The sequence below is a fragment of the Terrapene carolina genome, unplaced genomic scaffold, assembly GCF_002925995.2.
Source record: "Terrapene carolina triunguis isolate 2854851 unplaced genomic scaffold, T_m_triunguis-2.0 Scaffold21, whole genome shotgun sequence".
Taxonomy (NCBI): Eukaryota; Metazoa; Chordata; order Testudines; family Emydidae; genus Terrapene; species Terrapene triunguis.
In genome coordinates this window covers 38,135,296-38,161,864 of record NW_020664372.1, presented here as the reverse complement: position 1 = coordinate 38,161,864, position 26,569 = coordinate 38,135,296, and the positions used below count along the sequence as shown (strand labels likewise).

At 41.6% G+C, this 26,569-nt stretch overlaps 1 protein-coding gene across 5 annotated transcripts in view; it reads left to right on the top strand.

Moving 5' to 3' along the window:
• NCK2 (NCK adaptor protein 2) overlaps positions 1-26,569 on the top strand; it is a 205,353-nt gene that overhangs the window by 136,283 nt on the left and 42,501 nt on the right. For all 5 annotated transcript variants that reach the window (XM_024204500.2, XM_024204491.3, XM_024204471.2 and 2 more), the window contains one exon: positions 12,142-12,383. In XM_024204500.2, coding sequence (XP_024060268.1) covers positions 12,158-12,383 — 226 coding nt within the window. In that variant the 5' untranslated portion in view covers positions 12,142-12,157. The remainder of the gene's footprint in view (positions 1-12,141; positions 12,384-26,569) is intronic.

Here is a 26,569-nt window from a genome sequence, read left to right as displayed (position 1 = left end):
GTCTTTTGCTGAACAATTACAGTTAATATAGAACTCAATGTGCAGGAGTCGTTTTAGAGCTTTCTTGCCAGTGTGTATTACCTTGTACTTGTCTTCACTGAATTTCATCTTTCTTTGTGCTGTATAATCATCAAGTTTTGTCAGGTCCCACAATTGTCCCTTTCAGTAGTTTCTCATCTTGACTAATCTAAATTTTGTGACATCTGCAAATTTTGTTGTATTGTTTGAAAATTGTTCACCTACTTTTTCAGACTATCGATAAATGTGCTTGTACAGGTTGTGCTTTGTAGCGAAGAGCCTTAAAACCTTTAGAAGGAGCCAAAAAAGAGGGTTATCACAGAACCTGTCATCTATCTGTTGAGCACCAGCAAGGGCTGGCAACTAGTGGTCTAGTTTTAAAGCACAGGTCGAAGAGTCAGATAGTCTGGGCTCTGTCACTGAGTTTTGTTCCCTTTGGCGGGTCACTTAAGATCTCTGAACCTCTGTTTCCACATCTCTAAAACTTAGTTGATAAATTTGCAGATGTGTGTTGGATAATAAAGTTCTTTGAGATCTTTTTGTTGAAGTTGCTATACAAGTATCCTTTTTTTGTTTGTTTGGGCCTCACTGATTAAAACTGATTTTGTTCTGTGAAATGAAGACTTTAGATCTGCTTTTTTCTTTTATGTCAATTTTTTTAAATTGGTAACCAGAGATATTTGACAAGAACCTCTGACACTGAGTGGTTTTTTTTTTAAATAATTAGAGCTGCATGAAATATTGTATTTTTTAAACAAGTTTTTGTATGAATTTTTCAAGTTTCTGTTCACATGGGGTTTCACCCTTTGAGTTTTGTGTTCAAGTGAACCCTAGAACTGAGACAAACTCATAATCCTCTGAAGAGGTACACCAATTTTTTCGTTATTTTATGTTAAAAACTGTAAATATACCCAGGCCGAGTTTTCCTTTGTGTGTGTGTGTGTGTGTGTGGTTTTATACTTGAGAGAGTTAGATTCATGTAATAAATCAGCTCTTTAGATACTCTTCCTAATGGGAGTAAGACTGCACCATGAGCACAGCTGCTTAATATGACAGTGAGTGTTGTGGAGAGAGTGATTTTGCCATCCAGCATTTCCCCAAGGCATGAAGTTTCACCCACCTGCTGTGGGTCATGAAGGAGTAACTGAGTGGGCACTGGACATGTATATATTATGATGAGTAGGTCTTTAACAACACATGGTGGAGTACTAGGGAGCATGATTGATTTAATTTTTCTGTAGTGGGGTGCTCAGCTTGTTTGAGAAATGCTGCCCTAATCAGCATAGTCCTAATTGCTCTCAAATGTCAGGTTTTATTTTCCAAGCATAACTATAAATAACCGCAGTAACACGCTAACTGAATTTATATGTATATTTTTGTAACACATAGCCTCCATATCAGTTAAGTACATTACCTATGGTGTTAGTTCTGAAATTAAGACCCAGATGTCTTGAAATTTATCCAGTTTACTAAACAGACAATGTTTTTTGCTAGTTGAATCCTTCACTTTTTACTACTAGTTTCTTTTATGTTTCCCAAGGAGATGAACTTCAAACAGTAATATAAACCATTTTTCAGTCAATTCTTACCAAATGAGGATGCATCCCTAGTTTTATAATTGTGAAAAGAAAAAATCAAGCTTACTTTTTTCTCAGCAGGTCTTCAAAGATCACCCCTACTGCCCGTTTTTACTACCCTCTTTAGCCTGGTCAACTTCAGTCTTTCTCTCAAGACCAGAGAGTTGAAAGTTTTCACAGCTTGTCTCAATAATTCCATTGGTGAAATTTGCAAAGTGGCAATTTGGAGCAACTTTTCAGTATTACCATCTCAGTTTGATAATGAGATTAGTCTTTCTTTAGTCAGGCAGTCCTCATTCTCTCTAACTGTGTTTCATTCATTTTTTTTTCAACTGCTGGTTAATATCCAGAGAGACACATAGCATCTCAAAGAGTATGGCTTTGTGGAGGAAATATATTTGAATAACGTCCATTCCCAGAAAGTAACCTGTCTTTCCTTTACAACACTGATTCTAACGTCCTGTCTACACTGCTATTATAACTGAGTCAGGACCCCGTTAAAACTCTGCTAAAAATTATATGATCGTTAGAATGTGACTATGTTCAATAATTGGGCTGAAACCTTGAACTCAGGTCTTTAACCTAGTTGAGGAATGTCTGTGAACACAGGAATATTTAATGGAAACTCCAGTTGGAGTAACATATGTAAGAAAAACAAATAGCCACCCATCTGTTGCACTAATAAAGCTAAAAACAAAGCTGAACCCATATTGCAAAGTAAAACATTCTTAATACTCACATGGTGAGAAACGGCTAAGTTCCATGTATAAATTGACAGCTGTGTTTGCAATTATATTTTTAGTTAAATAAGCATTTCCAAACATGTGCTGAAGTCTTTTAGAAAGTGACATCATTGACCCCAGCCATAAGGGGATCAGGGGCCAGATTCTTTACTTTGATCCAGTCCCTTTGCGTTGCTTTGGCAGTATAAAGAGGCCAGAAAGCAGTTGTCACAGCCAGTGTTCCCTCTAATTTTTCCCACACATGTGCGGAATGAATTTTGTTATGTGCACCAGTATGGAGGTGATGTGTGACACTGTGGCAGCTCTGGGACTGGGACTGCGGGATAGGCCAGTCCTGGCTGGTCGGGCTCCCTGAGCATGGCCGCAGAGCTTACAGGGAACTTACCGTCTTTCCCCGTAAGTAAGACATCCCCCGAAAATAAGACCTACTTCCAGTTTTGCCTCTCGCTGTAATATAAGGCATCCCCCCGAAAATAAGACCTCCCCGAAAATAAGACCTCCCTGATAATAAGGCCACCCTGGAATATAAGGCCCCGAAGCTACCGTAAGGCGTCTGACTCCTCTGGACTGTAGCGGCGGGCGCCGCCGCGCAGCTCACCGATTGGCCGCAACAATAAATGTGTACCGTATTCTTCTTCATGGAAAAATAAGACCTCCCCTGAAAATAAGACGTAGCGCATCTTTGGGAGCAAAAATTAATATAAGACACTGTCTTATTTTCGGGGAAACAGGGTAGGTCCCAGCCAAAGATTTTCTTGGTGTGAGGGAGTCTCATTAACATTGCTGTAGGACTCTTTTGCACTTGACTGGATTGTTTAAAAATATATAATATACATAGCAGATCTTCAAAGGACACTGATGCTTTGGATGGATGTTTAATTCTCTTGAAACTTTGCTGGTTGGGTTCTCCCCCATGTGCAACCCCTCCAACCTATTTCTTTTGTTGATAGTCTGTTATATAGCATCTCTCAGTATAATATGTGAATACCTCACATACATTAATAGAATTGCCGCCTTCTTCGAGTGATGGTCCGTATTGTATTCCACTGAGGGTAATATGCATCTTTCTCAAAGCCGGAGCTTTTGAAAGTAGTAGTGTCCATCAGTCCACGCATGGGCCCTTGCACTACCTCATGGTTTCACCTGAGGTGATAAAGGGCAGGGTGGATCGATCACGTCTCCAGTTTCTTCTGACCGCATGCATGGTCTGAGTCAGAGCTCCTGCTTTCTTCTCGTCCTTGGTGACATATTTTGCTGAAAATCATTTTATTTCTCTCTTAGCTCAGTATTTTTAAGTCTTATACTGTTTCTGAAAGAATTTGTTGGATTTCTTGTTTCTGAAAGTTCTACAGGTTCTCTGGACTTGGGATATTGCTCCTACGGTTCCCCTTCTGCTAAGCACTTTCTTGTTTTATTTTAAACACTTTCTTGGGTTTTTTTTTGTTGTTTGTTTTTTAATTGCGAACGGATGCCGCTTCAGCGTTTTTCTTCTCTCCCTCCCTCCAGAACCCTGGTCTGGGTACTGGAGTATGCAGAAGAGGCCAGAATTCAAGGTCTGCTCTTCGTGTCCTTGCTTGTTCTCCCTCAATGACGAGCCCCAGCGTTGTCTCTTCTATTTGGGGGAAGCCTACCCTACTTCCAGGTGCACATTCTGCCTCTCCTTCCCTGCCCGTCTGTGGGAAGGCAGAGTCCTCCATTTAAAAAAGCACTTCCTGGAGGTCATGAGGGGCCACAGTTGGCCTCTGGCTGGAGGATACCCCCGTACATCAACCAGAATAATCGAAGAGTGCACCTCTTGCTGTGGAGACACAGTCCAACTCCGCTGGTACCAGTGCTACGGATCCCACATTTGGGCCTCGCTATGAAGCATGCATGTAAGTATGGCAATACTGACCAAGAAGGGGCACATCATTCCAGGGCTCACAAAAGCGATAAGAAATCGCAGTGTTTGCCAGATGCATTGGTCCACAGTTCAGACCCACAAGGCTTGGAACCAACACCCTCAGTGTCTAGGGCACTGTGGGTACCGATGCAAGTGACTTTACTGGCTGCAGCACCACCTGCAATTTCAGTCACCTGGACTCCAAGTATACTCAGCACTAATGCAGAACTGCTCGAGTGGTTTGTATTACAACTGGGACAGTCTCCACAGGCAGAGGTACCACATCCTACAATGAAGTCTCAGTCCCTGGCATCGGATTTGCTGCCATCGGGACGTGTCCATATGGTACCACCCTCTCCGTCCACACTGCCAGCGTTGCTGGACTCTGACTCCTTCTCAGAAGCAGAGGAAACCGGTCATTCTATTTGCCTCTCAGGGGCAAAGCTATCATAAAGTCCAGCCGACACCGTGACAATACCCTCTCTTCCCACAAATGAGAGGACGTTAGTATCTGGCTCCTTGGCACCACAAGTGCAACAGCAGGATCAGCCAGGGTTGGCCGTATTGGAACTCATGGGCCCAATATTCACCATCAGTACCATCCCGTTTAGTACAGGGGGAATCCCCAGTGCCGATACTCTGCCTCTCACCAAGAAGACACTCAACTGGGATTGGATGATGCCTCGATCAGCCTATTCCCGTTGGTACTAGCAGAGCTGGAAGGATCCTGATTATTGTCCCCGGACAAGCCCATGGCGTCAATACCCTGCTCGCTAACAGGCAGGGGAGGTTACTTACCAGTAATCATTCTTCCTATCTTCCCCAACCATCATAGTCATAATGGACACATCACTCAAAGGCTCGGGTGCCCACATGGCAAAACACATGACCCAAGGCACCGGTCGACCAGAGAAGTCAGAATGCACATCAACATCCTGGAGCTATGAGCAGTTTGCAGGGCATGTCATGCTTTCCTAACAACTATCCGCTCTCAACATGTCCTCATCATGTCGGACAACACCACTATGGTATCTTACACAAACAAGCAGGGAGGTACGCGATCCCCTGCGATGTGTGTGGAGGCCATATGCCTCTGGAAGCGGTGCATGTCAAATTACATACTCCTTTCGGTAACCTATCTCCCGGGAACCCAGGATGTGATTGCCAATACCCTCAGCAGACATTTCACTACCGACCATGAGTGGGAGTTGCACGATTCAGTAGTCATGAACATTTTCAGTCGATGAGGAACCCCGATCAGGGACCTCTTTGCATCTCACCAATGCCAAGTGCATCCAGTATTGCTCGAGGGGTGGATTAGGCGCCCATTTGCAGGGGGACACCCTAACTGTCAACTGGTCAGACCAGTTTAACTGTGCCCTCCCACCACTGCCTCTCCTACCATGTGCTCTGAACAAACTCAGATGGGAGAGGGCAATGGTAATCGTGATAGCATCATTCTGACCACGCCAGTTCTGGTTCACACTTCTTCTCCGTATATTGAAATACCCGCCGATACCACTACCAATGTTCCCTCAGCTGCTCACACAATGCAAGGGCAGACTCAAGAAACCAGATCCGAAGGTGCTCCACCTGATAGCTTGGTTTTTGAATGGACGCATCTGCTAATGCAGCAATGCTCATTGGTGGTTTACGACGTTGTCTCCAATATCAGAAAGGTTTCCACACCAAGATCTTAGGCCATGTGGGCCCGTTTCACTACTTGGGAATGCCACAGAGACTGCCCCCGAAGCGGTGGATACTCCTGTGTTCCTAGACTACCTTCTTTCATTAAAGGCTTTGGGACTGGCCGTCAACTCTTATCAAGGTGCGCATAGCAGCCATTAGTGCCTTTCACCCACCTGTTGAAGGGCACTCTATCTTCACCCACCCATTGACTACTAGAGGGCCTTAAATGCAAGTATCCGCCCGTTCAAGCTGTCATCCCTCAATGGGACCTCAACCTAGTCCTCCCATCATTAATGAATCCTCCCTTTGACCCACTGGTCTCCTGCTCCTTATTTCTTCTCTTTAAGAAAGTAGCCTTTTTAGTGTGTATTACCTCTGATAGGAGAGTTGGCGAGCTGGGAGCCATGATGGCAAATCCACCTTTCCCCACATTCCATAAAGACAAGATCTCACTTCAGTTACATCCCAAATTCCTATCAAAAGGTGGTTTTAGGTTTCCACCTCAATCAATCCATACATCTGCCTGCCTTCTTTCCTACACCATGCTCCTCTAACAAGGAACAATGCCTTCACTCTTTGGATGTACCGAGAACGCTGGCCTTCTACCTTTGGAGGATACAGCCAATGCATAAGTCTTCAAGCCTCTTTGTGGCCATAGCAGAAAGAATGAAGGGACAGGCCATTTCCACACACAGGATCTCAAAATAGGTGTCAAGGTGCATTATGCTCTGCTATGAACTAGCAGGACGATCCCCACTGGATGGGGAATGAGCCCATTGCACTCCACGACGTGTCCCTCATGGATATATGTAAAGCAGACACGTGGAGCTCGGTGCACACCTTCTCTTCTCAGTATGTCTTGCTGCATGATTCGACAAAGGATGCTTCGTTTGGTACAGTGGTCCTTTGTTCCATGGTTCAGTCATCATCCTCACACCTGCTACATATATAGATACTGCTTGTCAATCACCCTCAGTGGAATACATCACTCGAAGAAGAAGGGGAGGTTACTTACCAGTAACTGAAAGTTCTTCGAGATCTGTGGTCTCTATCTGTACCAAACCCACCCTCCTTCCCCTCTGCTGCGGATCTGATAAGTCTGTGGTAAAGAAGGAACTGGAGATGTGGTCGGTCCACCCTGCCTTTATCACCTCAGGCGAAACCACAAGGTGCAGTGAAAGGGCACAAGGTGGACCAACGAACACTACTACTTTCAAAAGCTCTGGCTCCGGACGTATGGCACATTCACATTACCCTCAGTGGAATACAGATAGCGACCATACATGTCAAAGAATATTCCAGTTACTGGTAAGTTACCTCCCTCTCTTAGCCCCCTTGTGAGATACAAATGGGAATATCGAGGCAAACACTAAAAACCTGGCTCTACTGAAGTCACTGGCAAAAATCTTGTTGTTTTCAGTGGGGACAAGATTTCACCCAGAGAGACTGACTTGCTTAAATACAGTGTGTTGCAGAGATTGAGTTTATCTACACTAGAAATTCTACAGCAACACATTTGCAGCATTGCAGCTGCACCGCTGTATCACTTCAATGTAGAAACTACCTATGCCGATGGAAACAGTTCTCCCATCAGCATAGGTAATCCACCTCCCCAAGAGCGGTTTCTACACTGGGACTTAGCTTGTCTTAACTATGTTGCTCAGGGATGTGGATTTTTTGGGTCACTCTAATTTTCTACTGTAGATCAGCCCTAAGAGAATCCAGATTTCCTTATTCCCAGTTTAGTGACATAGACTATGGATGTTATTGTGGTTAACTTTAGTTCCTCATCCCAGTCTATCAAACGTTTGTAATAATTAAACTTATGAATGTAGAAGTGCCACTTGTGTCCTCTTTGACCCTTTCTGAAAAGTGCAGCTTCTCTTTCCTCTTCTAAAACCAATTTTCCACTGTTTTGTGCCCCCCAGTAGAGCAGTTTTATATCTTTTTGCGCTGTATTCCTTTTTCCTCCCTCTTCTTTTTCAGCTATATAAATCCAGTTCAACAAGATTTTTAAGCACATGCTTAACTTCAAGTGCATAATTAGTTCCATTGACTTCAGTAGGACTACTCACATACTCAAAGTTAGGTACAAGCTTAAACACCTTATTGAATCATGTCCTATGTGGGCAAGTCATTATAGTGGTTTTAAACTTGCCTTCCCTGCATCTCTATAAAATCATATAGTGCAGTGGTTGCATTCTGAACATAACTTGACATTTTGGCCAATTCTACATTAGGACAGCTACCTTTTTTTAACATCTAACACCAGATCTTGGACCATGTTTCCCATCCTCTTTCACTGTTCTGATAGCACAAAAAGGTCAAAACTGCCCTAAAAAGGCTGCTGGGAACTCCCTGATTTAGAGGAATCCCTTGGTAATGTTTTAGAGTTGTCAGTGTCGTCTTTACATTTGCTCTTCCCCCAGACATAAGGTGCATTCCTGGGTGTGGCCAGGTGGCAAGAGGGAACCTTTGTAGCTAAAGAGAATGTAGATCAGTTCTTAGACTGCTCTAAATTATGCAGTGAGCCAGTTCAGCTCTCTGGTCATCCCCACGATCAGAGGAATAAAAAACTTAGCTGCCCTCTTCCAGGCTCCCCAGTGCACGTACACACTGTGTCCTGTGTTCAGCACTGCTCGTCTAAATCCAGGAATCTGCTCCATAGCATTAAATATGGTAGACCACTGTTTCTTCCAGTGCTGAAAATAGTTTTCGTACTTACATAAAAAGGAGGAGCATAAGGTAACCCTTATCACAAAAAAACAAGGTTCACACAGCTGCCTCTCCTATATCAGTGAGAGCACAAGGCTGCTGTTCTTGACACCTGATGTCAAATGTGGCAGATCTCAGTAAAGAGAATCTTTGTCTTAACATTTTTTGTTTATAGAAAGTCTTGTAATCTTTCAAGTAGGTGAGAAATTCAATTTTAACCTTCCTTTAGGTGTGAGCTAACCTCTATCAAAACCCCAAACCTGGTAATTGCTGCTCTTTTGCACAACCATACCATCAATTAACCTCACTAGTAGCATATTAGTAACTTTCTTTATGTTCTGCATATCCACTGGAGTAGTGAGAATTGACTATCCCAGTTCACAATTGCTGAAAATAAAATAAACCAATCTAAACCGGAGAGAGATTGTATTGACAGCACCAACAACTGGAATGGGATCAACTACAATCTCCCTATGGCTACATCATGTTATTGATCTGTGAAGTGTTTGTCCATTTTATATGAACTGAGGGCAGAGATGTCAGTTTATCAGGAACTTGGTTCAAAAGCTCAAAACTACTATGTCTGTCATTATCAGAGGGGTAAAATTATTTTAAAAATTCAGTTTTCAAAGGATCTTAATACCACCTATTTCTTATTCTTCCTCCAGCAGGCTGCAGCTATTGTGAATTGTAAAGAACCCACTTACTGTCTGTAACTAATTATTTGAAGTTTCAAAACCCTTTCTTAAATTCATCAAAAAGAATTATCTATATAGATTCGTGTTCAAACTCACCATCTCATCTCTAGCTGCTGCATGCTTCCTACTCTGTGTCCTGTGCTCTGCCAATTGAGAAATGAGGATGTAGACAAACCTCTGAACTCTTTCAGTATTTCAGAAAAAATTTCACGCCATGACTTCCATGTTAGCTACACATTTTTGTCCTGTCCATTGTTTTGAGGTGACAGTCAGTTTACTTTGTCTTTTTTTAGTTGGAAGAATGGATCAGCAGTATCCAATACCCAGACAACCATAACTCAGTTCTATAATAAGAAACTGAGGGTCCTGTGGCACCTTTAAGACTAACAGAAGTATTGGAGTATAAGCTTTTGTGGGTGAATGCCCACTTCATCAGACGCAAGTAATGGAAATTTCCAGAGGCAGGTATAAATCATTATGGAGATAACGAGGTTAGTTCAATCAGGGAGGGTGGGGTGCTCTGCTAGCAGTTGAGGTGTGAACACCAAGGGAGGAGAAACTGCTTCTGTAGTTGGATAGCCATTCACAGTCTTGTACTTGTATATGGCAATATACAAAAACCTGTAAGAGAACACATCAACCTCCCTGGCCACACAATAGCAGATGTAAAGGTAGCCATCTTACAGCAAAAAAACTTCAGGACCAGACTCCAAAGAGAAACTGCTGAGCTCCAGTTCATTTGCAAATTTGACACCATCAGATCAGGATTAAACAAAGACTGTGAATGGCTATCCAACTACAGAAGCAGTTTCTCCTCCCTTGGTGTTCACACCTCAACTGCTAGCAGAGCACCCCACCCTCCCTGATTGAACTAACCTCGTTATCTCCATACTGATTTATACCTGCCTCTGGAAATTTCCATTACTTGCGTCTGATGAAGTGGGCATTCACCCACGAAAGCTTATGCTCCAATACTTCTGTTAGTCTTAAAGGTGCCAAAGGACACTCTGTTGCTTTTTACAGATTCAGACTAACACGGCTACCCCTCTGATACTCAGTTCTGTAATGGCATCATGCTATAATCATACAGTCATCATTAGGACATCTTAGTGTTTGTGGTCTCTAATTATTTGATTTTTAAAGATACATTTGTCTTTTCATACTTCCCCTTCATTTTGTCACAACAGCTCTGAGTTTGCATAGCTTGTACTGTAGGTAGGTACTACACAAGTTGGATCTGGAAATGAAGACCACCATAAACATGAAACCTCCAAAATACTATTTTTGCAATCACTTTTCAAAATTAGCCTCTATTCAAATATTATAATTTCCTGAGTGGAAAATGCCAAAATAATTGCTTTTATTACCTTACAGCCATATAAGAGCTCTTAAAATAGTTTGTAACATGTTACAATTGTAATAGTGTACTGGTAAAAACAAGGTACTAAAGGCAAATGATACAAAGAAAATGTGCTCAGCGTTTAGAATTGAAAAGTATTTTAATAACTGTTTCTACCAGATTGTAACACATTTGAGATGTCCACACATTTGACTTCATGCTTTCAAAAACAGCTACTGTACTATCCCTGAAAGATCAAAAAGCAATAATTTGATGCTGTTTAATATAGAAATCTCATGTGTTACTTTTCAGTCAAAGATCACCAAGGAGTTGTTGAGAGGATGAAATAAGGCAGACTCTTATTATTTATTTGAATGTTACTGTACTTATTATCTCTTGAAACGTATGCTTTGCAGGCTTTTTATTATTATTATTATTTTTAAAGAAAGCGCCTTATTTTTTAGGGCTAAATAGTTCCTTGACCTTACTCAGCATGATGTGAGTAAAGGGGAGTAAGGCTTCTCCTGCTCAACTGAGTAACAGCTATTCAGATTACAGCTCCAGTCATAGGTGGACAGAAGGAGCTACTCACCCAATCTTGTCAAACCTCATGAATCAGTGGGCAGAGAGTGATGGGGGGTGAGACGAGCCGTGGCTGTGTGTTCCCCCTACTTGCTGACTCTCTCCTCTGCCACCTCCTGCCATGCCACTCCAGGGTACAAAAGGGAAGAAGGGCTTCTAAGATGGCATAACTATATTCTATCCCTTACCCGGGTCATTGAACAAAGGCTCAAAAAGCAGTACAGTAAAGTCTTTAAAATGTTATAGACTAGACGAACATCACTATTTTCACTGCTGAACTACAAATTCATTATGTAATTAAATAGACCCAAAATGTCACATCTTCCTCTTTGGGGGGGAAAGCCCACACTCTTCTTTTTAAACCTAAGTATTTTGAATGTGTGTAAGGAACATGTTAGAATGAAGGTCATTATAGAATGATGTAATGTAGAAAGTGTGATAATGAGGATGGAAAGGAAAAATCTTATTTGGACTGTACTACTAGTTTTCTTATTAAGAACAGGATCTTTAAAGAATGTAGGAACAATTTTATAATTGTGTGTATAGAGACTAAATGTGTTATATATGTTAAGTTTAAAAACTTTTATAGCTATTCTTGTAGCCTAATAACATTGTATAATATTCCAGAAGAAGAAAGTTAAACACATGCTATGACTAGAATTTATTCCCAGGATATCCTAATTTAGTGAGAAAATAAAATAATGATATTAATTTTAAGAAAGGTCAGTTTGATTATTGTATTGTTTGGCAAGCCAAAAAGGGATGATTTTTTTTATATTCTTCTGTATATGCCTGTTTTTTCCCAAAGGAGTGTATGTTTACACGCTTTCATGTTGAAATAATGGAGGGGGGTACAAGTATAGTGTGTTAATGAACTTTTTCCACTGTTTTGTGGCAGAGGGACTCCATGAAAGATGACAGAAGAAGTTATTGTTATAGCAAAGTGGGATTACACTGCACAACAGGACCAAGAACTTGACATCAAGAAGAATGAGCGTCTTTGGCTGCTGGATGATTCCAAAACATGGTGGAGGGTAAGAAACGCGGCCAACAAAACGGGATATGTGCCATCAAATTACGTGGAGCGAAAGAACAGCTTGAAGAAAGGCTCCCTGGTTAAAAATCTAAAAGACACATTGGGTAAGTCCGATGGTACTTTTGCTGGGGTCTGATAGAACCTGTGACTTTTAAATTAGGGTGTTAAAAATGAATTTGTCTTAGAAAAAATAATGCTCTGGGGGATTTTGTTGTTCTCATATTGAGGGATAGTGTTGAATGTTTCAGAAAAAAAAATTTGATTGATGTAATCAGTAAAGATTTCTCTCATATCCATGTGAAGATTAAAAAAAGCAAGAAACATATTTTTCTTTTAATTCAGATGCCACATGTTCATAGTGATAGTGCTTGATTTTTTTCATTAACTTAAGAGCATTTTCTAACTCTTCTATTCTCAAAAAAAGTACAACTGGAAGCATGGAATTGAATATCAGATTATTTCAGCCATTATCTATATCTGCCCATCAATTCCTCACAAGAATGCATTAGCCACATAAAGAAAAGTATAACTGCTTACATTTTTAAGAAGTCAGGTTGTGTTTTGGGGAGGTGTATTTGGAAATCAGATAATACATTGTATGCACATGTTTAATCTTTTCACTACTAAATTCTTTGCTTTCATTTGCAAAATACACCAGATACGTGACTCTTGCAGATTGAATAAGAAGCATTCTATATTGGATTAAGTACAATAGTGTAAATCTTGAAAGGATTTTACTGTGAAATTAAAACACTTAACTGGGGCACTGTTGTGTTGTTTTTTTAAATACGACTCACACAGGGCCTTATATATGCAATGTCCTTTACTACCCAGTATGTCCTCCCTGTGAAGGTACTTATGCATTGTGATCAAGTCACCTCTGTCTTTTTTGATAAGCAAAACAAAATGAGCTCCTTAAGTTTCACTGTAAAGCATTGTCTCTAGTTCTCAAAACATTTTTGTTTCTCTTTTCTGCATCCTCTCCAATTTTTCAACATCCTCTTTAAAATATGGATGCCAGAACTGAACACAATTTTCCAGTATCAGAGCTAAAATTATCTCCTTCCTCTTCACAATTCTGGTTATACATCCAAGGCTCACATTAGCCCTTTTGCCACAACATCATGCTGTAAACTCATGTTGAATTGCTCGTCTCCTATGATCCCCAAATGCTTTCTAGGATACAGTTCAGTTCTGTAGCTTTGGCTTGCACTTGTTGGTCCTAGATGTATAACTTTGCTTTCACCTATATTAAAACATATTTTGTTTTAATGGGCTCAGGCTGCCAAGTGATCCAGGTTGCTCTTTATGACTGTCTTGTCCTCATCATTTACCATTCCAACACTCTGTGTCATCTGCAAATTTTGTCACCAGTGTTTTAATATTTACTTCTAGATCCGTGGTTCTCAAACTGTGGGTCGGGACCCCAAAGTGGGTTACGACCCCATTTTAATGGAGTGGTCAGGCTGGCTTAGACTTGCTGGGGCCCAGGGCTGAAGCCCAAGCCCCACCGCCTGGGGCTAAAGACCGAGGGCTTCAGTCCTGGGTGGCAGGGCTCAGGTTGCAGTCCCCCTGCCTGGGGCTGAAGCCCTTGGGCTTCAGCTTTGGCCCCCCCTGCCCAGAGCAGTGGGGCTCGGGCTTTGCCCTCCTCCCGAGAGCACCAGGGCTTGGGTGGGCTCAGGCTTCTGTCCCCCCCTCCTGGGGTCGTGTAGTAATTTTTGTTGTTAGAAGGGGGTCACGATGCAATGAAGTTTGAGAACTCCTGTTCTAGATCATACATTAAAATATTGAGTAATGTCAAGCCCTGCAGAATCCCACTAGAAAGGCCCCCAGGATTCCCCATTGATGACTACTTTTTGAGATCCATCAGTTAGCCAGTTCTTAATCCATTTAAAGTGTGCTCTATTGATACTGTGTAGTGCTAACTTTTTAGTCAGAATGTTATGCAGTACTAAATAAAACACCTTACAGAAGTCCCAGTACAGTAGAACTTCAGAGTTACAAACACCTCGGGAATGGAGGTTGCTCGTAACTCTGAAATGTTTGTAACTCTGAACAAAACATTATGGTGGTTCTTTCAAAAGTTTACAACTGAACATTGACTTAATACAGCTTTGAAACTTTACTATGAAGAAGAAAAATGCTGCTTTCCCTTTATTTTTTTAGTAGTTTACGTTTAACACTGTACTGTATTTGCCTTTTTGTTGTTGTTGTTGTTGCTCTGCTACTGCCTGACTGTATTCTTCCGGTTCCAAATGAGGTGTGTGGTTGACTGGTCAGTTCATAACTCTGGTGTTTGTAACTGTGAGGTTCTACAGTATATTACATCTATACAGTTATGTCAATCAAACTTATAATCTCATCAAAGAATGAAATCATGTTTGTTTGATAAAAACCTATTTTCCATAAAATCATGTTGATTAATATTAATTACATTTCTATCCTGTAATTCTTCATTATTAATTTCTCAGCTTTTCCATTTTTGATGGAATTCCCCTGATGTCTTTAGCTTCCCTTATCAATTTTCTGCACTTCATAATGTCTGATTTATAGTAACATATTTTTCATATGTTATACGTTACTGTTTTATTTCTAATTGCACCCTGCACTTCACCACTGAACCAGGATGATCTTTTAGCCAACGTTGTCTCCTTTCTGAATTGTGGAAGCATAGCTTTTTAGCCATCTAATAACTGCTCTTAAAGAACTCCCAATTTTCATTCACATTTTTCTGCCTACATTTTTCCTCCCAATTAATTTTGCTCATAATTTTCTTTGGTTTTGGGAAATTGGCCCTTTTAAAGCACCAACTATATAGATTACTGGTTGGCTCTCTTCTGTTTGCCCATATTGAATGTAATTAGGTCATGATCACTGGTGACTAGGCAACCACCAACTTCCATTCCAGTGATTGATTAATCTTTATCCATTATAATGAATTTGAAAATAGAATTGCCTCATGTTGGGGGCAATATCTTTTGTGTTATAAAATTATCTATCATTTTCAGAAACTTTAATGATGTTTTACCACTAGCTGCATGAGATCTCCAGCACGTCGCCTAAACTGAAGTGCCCCAGAAGAACACAATTTTTCATGTTTCAGTTTGTTGTTATAAATCTACCACACAGATTAAATGCCTCTTTCTCAGATGAACTATGAATAAGATCAAATGTTCCTCCAAGGATTACTGAAGGAAATGATGCTTTTATTAATTTTTGGCATAGATTTTAAGGCCACAATGAAGCATTATGATTATATAGTTTGGACCTCCTTTATAGTATGGACCAAAAACCCCTCACTCATTAACAACTGGAAGTGAAGTAAATTAAAATCCAATCAATCCAGTAAAGGATATACTGAAGTCAGGGGTATTCTGGATTTTGTCCTTACCAGATTCTATGGAGAGTTTGCTTACTGTGCATGATTTTTATGTAGGTGGGTATATATGTGTATGTTGTCTTTGTCTGAGTGTGTATGTTGTCAAAGGGTCAACTTCCAGATACATCAGTAACCACACCTGTATCCCTGATCCACCAAGGTATGTAAGGTATTACCATCATATTTTGTTAGCAGCTGTGGTGAGAGCAGTAAAATAAGCATCTTTTATCACTAAAATTGACTGGACTGAAGGCTAGTCAAATGTTACTTAGTAGCTCATTCTGCAGCCAGGCCCCCACACCAAGAATACTTTGTCTCTGGCTCCTGCATTTCATCCTGATTTTTGTAGCTGCATTATCCAAAAGATCAGAGGGGTAGCCGTGTTAGTCTGAATCTGTAAAAAGCAACAAAGGGTCCTGTGGCACCTTTAAGACTAACAGAAGTATTGGGAGCATAAGCTTTCGTGGGTAAGAACCTCACTTCTTCAGATGCAAGTAATGGAAATTTCCAGAGGCAGGTATAAATCAGTATGGAGATAACAAGGTTAGTTCAATCAGGGAGGGTGAGGTGCTCTGCTAGCAGTTGAGGTGTGAACACCAAGGGAGGAGAAACTGCTTCTGTAGTTGGATAGCCATTCACAGTCTTTGTTTAATCCTGATCTGATGGTGTCAAATTTGCAAATGAACTGGAGCTCAGCAGTTTCTCTTTGGAGTCTGGTCCTGAAGTTTTTTTGCTGTAAGATGGCTACCTTTACATCTGCTATTGTGTGGCCAGGGAGGTTGAAGTGTTCTCCTACAGGTTTTTGTATATTGCCATTCCTGATATCTGACTTGTGTCCATTTATCCTCTTGCGTAGTGACTGTCCAGTTTGGCCAATGTACATAGCAGAGGGGCATTGCTGGCACATGATGGCATATATAACATTGGTGGACGTGCAGGTGAATGAGCCGGTTATGTTGTAGCTGATCTGGTTAAGTCCTGTGATGGTGTTGCTGGTGTAGATATGTGGGCAGAGTTGGCATCGAGGTTTGTTGCATGGGTTGGTTCCTGAGTTAGAGTTGTTATGGTGCAGTGCTTGGTTGCTGGTGAGAATATGCTTAAGGTTGGCGGGTTGTCTGTAGGCGAGGACTGGCCTGCTTCCCAAGGTCTGTGAAAGTGAGGGATCATTGTCCAGGATGGGTTGTAGATCACTGATGATGCATTGGAGAGGTTTAAGCTGAGGACTGTAGGTGATGGCCAGTGGAGTTCTATTGGTTTCTTTTTTGGGCCTGTCTTGTAGCAGGAGGCTTCTGGGTACATGTCTGGCTCTGTTGATTTGTTTCTTTATTTCCTTGTGTGGGTATCGTAGTTTTGAGAATGCTTGGTGAAGATCTTGTAGGTGTTGGTCTCTGTCTGAGGGGTTGGAGCAGATGCGGTTGTACCTCAGCGCTTGGCTGTAGATGATGGATCGTGTGGTGTGTCCAGGGTGGAAGCTGGAGGCATGAAGGTAGACGTAGCGATCGGTGGGTTTTCGGTATAGGGTGGTGTTAACGTGGCCATCGCTTATTTGTACTGTGGTGTCTAGGAAGTGGACCTCCCGTGTAGGTCCACTTCCTAGACACCACAGTACAAACACCACCCTACACCAGAAGCAGTTTCTCCTCCCTTGGTGTTCACACCTCAACTGCTAGCAGAGCACCTCACCCTCCCTGACTGAACTAACCTCGTTATCTCCATACTGATTTATACCTGCCTCTGGAAATTTCCATTACTTGCATCTGAAGAAGTGAGGTTCTTACCCACAAAAGCTTATGCTCTCAATACTTCTGTTAGTCTTAAAGGTGCCACAGGACCCTCTGTTGCTTTATCCAAAAGAAGTATGGTTGTCTTGGTGGGTCATTGATAGAGTTGCAGTCATAGATGTATCTGGGGGTTAACCCCATTGATGGCTTTGAAAATCAGGATCAAGACCTTGCATTGTCAACACAAGTAGATAGGGAACCAATTTAGGAATTGGAGAGCAGGGATAATGTGCTCATGTTGACTCTTTCTGCTGAAGAGACACCTACATTCTACAAAAGCTGGAACCTCTACATTGCTTCCACCTTCCGCTCTAAACACACACAGTTAAAATAATCCAGTCTGGTGGTGAGGAAAGTGGATCATCGTCATCAGATTCTAATTCAAAGAGAAGGGGTGAAGTCTCCTAGCAATTTAAAGATGGAAGAAGGCATTTCTTGTCACTACTACTACAACCCAGCGTTAGGGATGAGTCCAGGGTGTGTACCACTTTGAATAGGGGCAGATTTCTTCAATGATAGGATGATTTAAGTGTCCTCACCAGTCATTGTAACTTTTCTCCCTCATGATCAACATCACTTCAGTCTTGCCTAGATTTATTTGCAGCTAGCTATTCTTTTTCCAAGTGTTGTTCTCTTGCAGACCTTAGCCATCTTGATAGCATTGGTTGTATCTATAGAAAATATTAATACAGCAGGATATCATTGATATAATGTTGAGAGACAGCCCACAATGCCTTGTTACCTCTCCATGTGATCTCATATACTGAAGCAGAGAGGAGATGGGATAGATCCCTGTTTGACTCCTCAGATGAAGGATTTTTGGGAAGAACAACAGCTGGATGTTGCCACTCTATGAGCTCTATTAGAGAGGAGTGATTGGTGCTATTGTAGTGTTACCCCAACTATGTAAAGCAGATCATCAAGATTTTGTGGTAAACTGCTGTTTATTTATTTAGTATGGGTACTGAGTCCCATATCCAATGTATACATCTTGTTTTATTTTCATTGAGTAAATTTCATTTATGCCTTATATTATGATCAGATAAAATATTTGAGACTGTAAAATAGTCACAAACCTAGCATTATGGGCCTAATCCAAGCCTATAAAGTTAACTGCATTTTCATAAAAATAAAATGTGTTTAATAAAATAGTAGGTTACTGAGAAATGAAACCCTTGGGCTAAGGAACATTTTCTGACAAAGAAAATGAAGACATTACAATTTCTAAAGAAAAGTTTCTACAAAAAGCCAAGGAAAATAATCTGAAACTGTAGTGAGCAAGTTAATGAAAAAAAAATACCATGGTACTCATTTATTGCCTGAAGCAGGAAACTTGAAGGTAGAGAAATGTATAATAAAGCATTGTGGTGGGTACTAGCACAACTCCCATTGTAGGGGTGCTGTTGAAGTGTGAGAAAGAGGTTCCAGATTAGCAATTACTTTCAGGAATTTGAGGATAAAAATAATCTCTGTTTTTAAAATGCTTCATAGAGACACCCTCCCTGTACCTTGCTTTGCCAGATGCAGATGATAGCCCCTTGATCTAATCATATATGAAATGTTCAAAGCAGTACTGAAAGCAAAATTGCTGTATAGTGCCATGCCAGTGAACTTCAGTGCTAGGTGGCAAATGGAACAAAATTTATTCACATTTATCAATTTATAATTACATGTACTGTATTGTAGTCCTTGTGTGAAGTTTTCTTATTAATATGTGAAATCTAACTTATACCCTACATCTTAAAGGATTTGCCACTGTAAGTCTGAGCAGAACAATTTGTTATAAATCATATTTTACTATACGTTTTCAAAGACTTCTGTAGAATACGTAGAATTACAGTAAAATACTGTAAAATTGAATAAACTGAAGTCCAAGTGGTTTGATCCATGTTTTTAGCAAGAACACTACTGAATTAATTCTATTTTTGTTGTTACAGTAGCACCAAAATGTGCTAGGTCCTATACAGTGTATGAGAAGTTAGTTCCAGATCAGAGTTATAATCTAAATAAATCATATGAATTCTATTAATTTAATATAAATATCTTTGTATTACAAGGTTTTAGGAACAGTTTATTGCTAAAAATCTACCACAGAAATGAAATGCCTTTCTCAGATAAACTGCGAATAAAATCTAATGTAAAATAAAAGCACCAACACAGTGTGTGTGTAGATCTATTTTATAGGATTAAGGACACTTGCCCAGGCCAGAGAACAGACCAGTTTATCATTTCTTAGTGATTTCTTGTGAAGACTTCTGTTACAACTTCAGAGTTAAAATTGCTTTGAGATTTGCACTTAAAGCTGAATTAAAATCCCTTTGTTTTATAATTTAATGATTGAATTTAGTCTTCAAATTTAGAACAATAACTCATCATTGGACAATTGAATTTTCTGTGTATTTTGTATTAGTAAAATATTTATTACCTTTAGTAGAGGAATCCTTTTTAAAAGCTCCCTTTTTGAAATATTGCTTTCTTTTCCTCACATTTGTTTCGGTTTCTGGAGCTACACCATGGTACCCATGAAGACTCAAATTTTATTACAATGTGTGTGCAGGTACACTTCCCAGTTTCTGGCCCTCAGCCCTCTGGTCAACCTTGGAAATTAAATAAATTTTTATCTCCTTATTCAGGATAACCTAAATAAGTTTTGACAAGATTAGCTGATGGCACTGTCATGCTTCTTTGGTGTAATGATAGTAGAACTAAAAATGCAGAAACATCTTTCTATTATTGCTGTTTCCATCTTTCTTCTAGTATCATAATTCACTTGGAGATTTTATTTGGCACCTTGGGCGTGACATTTAATCTCTCTGCAGTTCAGTTCCTCATCTGTAAAAGAAGGATAGATTTAGGTAGCACAAAAGGCCTCAATCAAGATCAGGGCCCTGTTGTGTCATGTGCAAACATGTAAGCGGACAGTGTGATGCGATGACTCACCTGCGTGGCACCTCCTGCTGGTCGTCCTGGGAATTAGCTCTTCCAGCCCGGAGTGCCCTCTGCAGGCCGGTGTCTCACCTGCCACAGGCCCCCCGTGTCCCTCCCGGACTCTGGTGCCCCTCTACATCAGGGTTCTGACCCAGCAGTAACCCACAATCTGGGTCTCCCCACCTAGGGGAACCCCCAACCCTCTATCCCCACCTTGGCTCAGTGGCCACTGCCAGTCATCATCTAGCCCCCGCTCTCTGGGGCGGACTGCAGTCTGTAAACCACTCATCATCGGCAAGGGGGTTAGGACCTTCTGCCTTTGCCTATCCTCTGGGCTGCCTCTCTGCAGCCCCAGTACCCTTTTGTAGGCCTTTAACTAGGCCTGCAGCCTGAGGTTTTGCTAGGCTGGAGCTCCCCAGCTCCCTCTACCCTTCCTCAGCACTGTTCCACCCTAGGTACCCTTCTCATCTCCCAGGCAGCCAGGTCCTTCTCTCTCAAAAAGCTAGAGAGAGAATGACTCCCAGTTTCTGGCCCTCAGCCCTCTTATAGGGCCAGCCGTGGCCTGATTGGGGCGTGGCCCCACCTGTGGCTGCTTCCCCCAATCAGCCTAGCTTTTCCCCCGCCCCAGCCCTCTCCCAGGGCTGTTTTAAACCCTTCAGTGCATGAGCGGGGTGACCACCCCACTACAGTGACGCTGCCTCGAGTCATCTTATTACCTTTGCCTCCAGCATGAGGGAGTCTTTCCTGTGGTTGCTGGATGTCCGCTCCTGAACACCACCAGTTTCTCTGCCACTCAAACACACTCCTCAGAGCTCTGCTTTATTGTGCCTCGCAGGTTACAAAAGGTATACCAAAGCCCCCAAACCCTGCAGCATTCAGGCCCTGCCACTGGACACTAGCAAGTTTGCTGTCCCCAAAGAGAACAGTAATACACATCAGCTTTTTTGATTCAACAGAGGGTTCACACTTTGCCTGATAACACAGCAGTGAGATGTATTTGTAATAAAAATGAGAATAAGTTTATTAACAAAGAGCAAAGATTCACAGACTCAAATGAATAGAGAGTAAGAATATTGGAAACTGAATGGTTACATATGAAACAAAAGTATAACACGCTTCTAAAAGTTTAAACTTAGCTTTAATAAGCTAAAATCCTTGTCTAAATAATTTCTCATCTAAAGCAACTTTCCAGCATCACCAGCCAGCATGGCTGGGATCTACCATTCATGGATGCAAAAAGCTCTGTCCTTCTTGCTCCCTGAGTGATGAATAACAGGGTGCTGCAGACATAGTCCTGTAAACCTTTGAAGTATATGCTTTTGAAGTGAACACCCAGAGAAAACTCTTCTCCCTTGTTGTTTGTTTTCCTGTGTGCTCAGTTCCTGTTGACTTAACAGTTCTCTGTTGATTTGGTATGTAAATGTAGCTTCCAGTGTGTTTTGCTTACAATGCTTAATTTACATCATAGACAGGGATAGGTGAATAGATCTCCGTTGTCTGGCAGAAAACCCATTTGTCAGCTCTGCCTGGTTACATAGTTTAAAACGGTTATACTTAGACTTCAGTGGTTCAGGAACCAAATTAGCAATCAACATTATCCAAAAGAGCCACAGTAGTTGGAATGCATTGTTTCATTTACTGGTTGGGTGTGTGTGTGTGTGTGTGGGTGTGTGTGTTACACACACTCTCACACAGCAAAATGACTATTCTACAATTGGTTAATACAATTGTATTTATATTCTCATCGCAAAATGACTGTATTCTACAATAGATTAATAACAGAATAAAAGCATCCTGATTGGTTAACATCTTAGATTGGTTAATAATCAAATCATACAGTGTTTTAATATCATGTACTGCAAAGAGCTGTAGGAGACACATTAAAGAGCCACTTGTGGCTCCGAGCCGCAGTCTTGATGTCACTGGTTTAAAACATATTTTAGTATGTACACATAACTCCTTTCACACCAGCTGTACATATATCTTGCAATGCCTATACTGATTAGTGTGTCACTGGCTTTCATGTGATACTTTACACGGCATTATTTTCTGGATACATTGCATGAAAGTGGTGTGTTAGGTGTAGTGAGTTTGTCAGGCCTCATAGGTAGGGCCCTACCAAATTCACAGTCCATTTTGATCAATTTCACAGCCAGAGGGTTTTAAAATTGGTCAATTTCATGTTTTCAGCTGTTTACATCTGAAATTTCACAGTGTTGTAACCATGGGGGTCCCAATCCAAAAGGTACCCAGAAGTGGGTCTGATCCCCTCCCCCTCGAGGGCTGCCATGCAATGGAAGGACAAGTCCTGTCCCTCCCCAGCCCAGCAGGGACTCACAGCTAGGAGCTCCTTGGCTGGGGTGCTTCCAGAAGCAGGAGGATTTCAGACCCACCTCCACAAGTCTTTTCCAGCTGCAGGAACCTCCAAGGCTGGAGCTTCCTGCAGCAGGGGGAGGCACTCCGAGGTGGGTCTGATCTCCCCATGAGAGGGGCCATGCAGGGGAAGGACAAGTCCTCTCCCTCTCCAGCCCAGTGGGACTTGCAGCTAGGAGCTCGATGCCTGGGGCGCTCCCAGCAGCAAGGTTAATATCAGATTTCAAGGGGAAGGGCTTATTTCACAGTCCATTACACATTTTTTACAGCTGTGAAATTAGTAGGGCCCTACTCATAGGAGTTGCTCTTACAGAACTGTGAACCCTTTGCCAGTTGCCATTGAGTGGTTTTGTGGGTCACAGAAAGTCCTTGCTCCAAATAGAATACAGGCTAAGGCCCTAATCCTCCAAGAAGCTCCACATAGGAGGAGCCCCGCTGAAATCAGTGGTGCTCCTCATGGATGCAGGCCTCTGCTTGATCAGTACTCTTTGCAGGATTGGCAGCTAAAAAGAGTGGGAGGAAGGTTGAGAGAAAGGGATATAATATTCAGACAGACTGATCCAGGGGATGGCATGAGCAAACTGATCAGGGTAAAGGCATGTGTTTTTAAAAATATTTGTGTTATTCTATGATTACTTAGTTTTAGGGATGATATTGGGGTGGGACACTTGAAGTTGGAGTGGGTGAGAAACTGAGGGAGACAGAGGTAGAGAGGGTAACAATTGACAGCTGGAGAGTTGTGATAATAGGCAGAATGAAGGATGACCAGCAATCAGTGGGAGAATGGGAAATCAATCTTTCTAAGTTGAGTGATTATGTGAGCCGGACGTGAAGGTTCCACCAAGCTATTGGAGAGGGGTGCCTGTTGGACCTAGTGCCCCATGTAGATTCCTATCAATTTGGTGAGTGTAACAGTGGGGACAGGAAATCCCTCACTTCCCCCCGTGTCCTTAGGTGCAGCTGTTGCTGACTGATTTAGTGAAGGTTTTCTGAAATTCTGTGGAATTTTCTCAATTATTCTTAAGACCCTTTTGTCCACAAGATCCACAGTTCCATTAATCAGCGTCTCCCAACCAACATGCAGCCTACGTAGGCAGAACCAGACCATTGAGTCACTGACAGAGAGGGCATGGCTAGCCACACACAAGATCCTGTCAGTTTTTCATTCTGCCTCCATAGCTGCAAGAAAGCTTTAAGCAGACCTGCTGCTGCAGAGAAAAAACATCACACACACACACCCCAAAGAAAAGAAAAAAGAGCTTGCTTAAGTATAGATTTTTATTCAGTAGTACCCAGTTGTGCCTCTGAGCTTCACTTCTCCCTCCCTTTTGCTGGAGATCTAAGGGTCCAGTTCCTCTCCACTGCTGGGACTCCATTGGTGCTCCTGGCCTACCTCTATGGAGTGCAGCAAGGAGGAGAAAGACATGAAGGTAAAAAAGATGTGTTCTTGCTTCACCCCACTGGTAAAGTACCTGGATGGTCTCTGCATTTACAGCAGTGAGGAGAAACTTCGAATAATTAGCTTGTGGCAGAGGTCTTCAAGGTGCCCTCCCCTAGATCAAAGTGCTGGCATAGGAGTCCTTCATCGGCATTTTTGTCCAGAGTATATCAATACTCATTGTCCTAAGAGGGTTTAAGAGAAGAAAGAGTTCTTGCAGACACAGGAGCCCTTGAGTAGCCACCTGGTAAGACGGAGAATTTTCAGTCTAAACAGGAACCAGGAGGTGGAAAAGCCTTTTCAGTGAGAATTCTGATTTCTTAAGAAAGCAGTTTTCATTCTAGATCAGTTTAGATCAGTGATGGGCAACCTGCGGCCTATGGGCCGCACGAGGTACATCAGGGTAATCCGATGGTGGGCCACGAGACTGTTTGTTTACATTGACTGTCTGCAGGCATGGCCACCTGCAGCTTCCAGTGGCCGCGGTTCACCGTTCCCAGCCAATGGAAGCTGCGGGAAACGGCGGCCAGCACATCCCTGCAGCCCGCTCCACTTCCCACAGCCCCCGTTGGCCAGGAACGGCAAACCGTGGCCACTGGCAGCTGCGGGTGGCCGTGCAAATGTAAACAAACTGTCTGGCAACCCGCCAGCGGATTATCCTGCCGGGCAGCAGATTGCCCCCCACTGGTTTAGATTCGAGATCTGCCGCTAGAGGAAACTTATAAGAAAGACAAGGTCAAGCTAACTGGCTAGTTTTTGGGTGGTCTCACATGAAGAGGACAGCGCTATTCTAAAGGCATCATCTCCACTTGTGTGCATTTAGGAAGGCTTCTACTAATTTCTCTTGTTTTAGAACTTGGCTGAAATTTAAGCAGTGGTGCAGGAAATGTGGTCTCTTTCTGTGTCTTCTATATTGTAGATCTTGGAGTTCTTCCAGAATGTTTGAACAAGAACATCACTATTTCAACCTTAAAATGTCAAGTGTCTGCACTCTCTAGCATCCTTACCTCCATAAGCAGGAAAAGGATTTCTGTTCGTGCAGATATAAAACATTTCCTCAGAACTACATCCTTAAATCATCCTTCTAAGATTCATTGAGCTTTTCCATGGGACCTTAACTTGATTCCTTAATGCCCTGACCTGACATTCCTGTGAACCCCTCAAGAAGGTAACTATTCATTTCATTGTTATTAATTTGGCCTGTCTGGTCACCATCTGTTCCTCCCAGATGGTATCAGAGTTTGGGGCCTTTTCTACTGAAGAACATTACTGCACAAACTCATTGAGTATCTTGCAGATAACTGTGCCTTTAGTTGGCTTTGGAAAGAAAACAGGGAGCCAATGGAAGTTGCAGAGCACTTGTGGTGGAGATGGTACATAAACTGAAGTTTCTGTGGTGCCTCCACCTTTACCCTAAATTCAGTGGATTATCAGTGGTGGTGTCACATTAATGAATCACATTAATGAATGAACTAGATTTTCATACAGGAAGGAGAGCTATAGTCTGCTGGTATTCTAAATTAGTTGTTTTAAAGAAAATAGTGATAAAAATCAGTTTAACTCAATTTTTATTTCTTTATAAAGACACAAACCAATTAATTAAGTTAACAAAAATATACATTTAGCACTACTGTGCTACTCAGTATTTAGGATTAGGTTTCATCTAATTTATGTGCTGCTGCTTCTGCTTGGGTGTGTGTTTGTTTTTTTTGAAGGTAGAAGGGGCAGAGGGGAGCTGGGATGTTATCTATGTGTTTAATTCCTGAGTATAGTGGGTGAATGGAAAAAGTCGCGAGGTACTGTTTTGTTATTTTGGAGAATAGTTTGTTTTGATTGTATCTTTCAAACAGTTAACATGTTCTCCCCAAATTAATTTTATATTCTTTTAATTTATAATTTTCTTAAGATTGAAAGCATTGATACTACATGTATTTTTATTGGTTGGTTGTTTCTGGCATGCCCACAGCATGCTAGACACTGTATAAATACAAAAGAAGGCACATTCCCTGACCCACATTGCCGTCATTTAAATTATGCCTTTTTTGTATTTTGGTGATGTTGCATTAAAACATCTTTAGTGGAATGTGATGGAATGTTTATTATTATTTTGTACTGACTGCAAGTATTTAAATGCCATCTTTCACTATAATATCTGGATGCACAATATAGTTTAAGTTACAAGGTTTTGCACAGTATTTTTAATAAGTTAATTGAGTGGAATTCATCTAGAGGACTCAGTTATAGTGGTGTTTGACCCATAGGAATCTTTTAAACAATATTCCTTGCCATATTTTAGTAGGATTGTGACATGACTTAAACCAGTCTGATTGTAGAAATGTCTGAATAATTTCACGTTGAGGTTTCAACAGGGTCTTCTAGCTTTCTGATTGA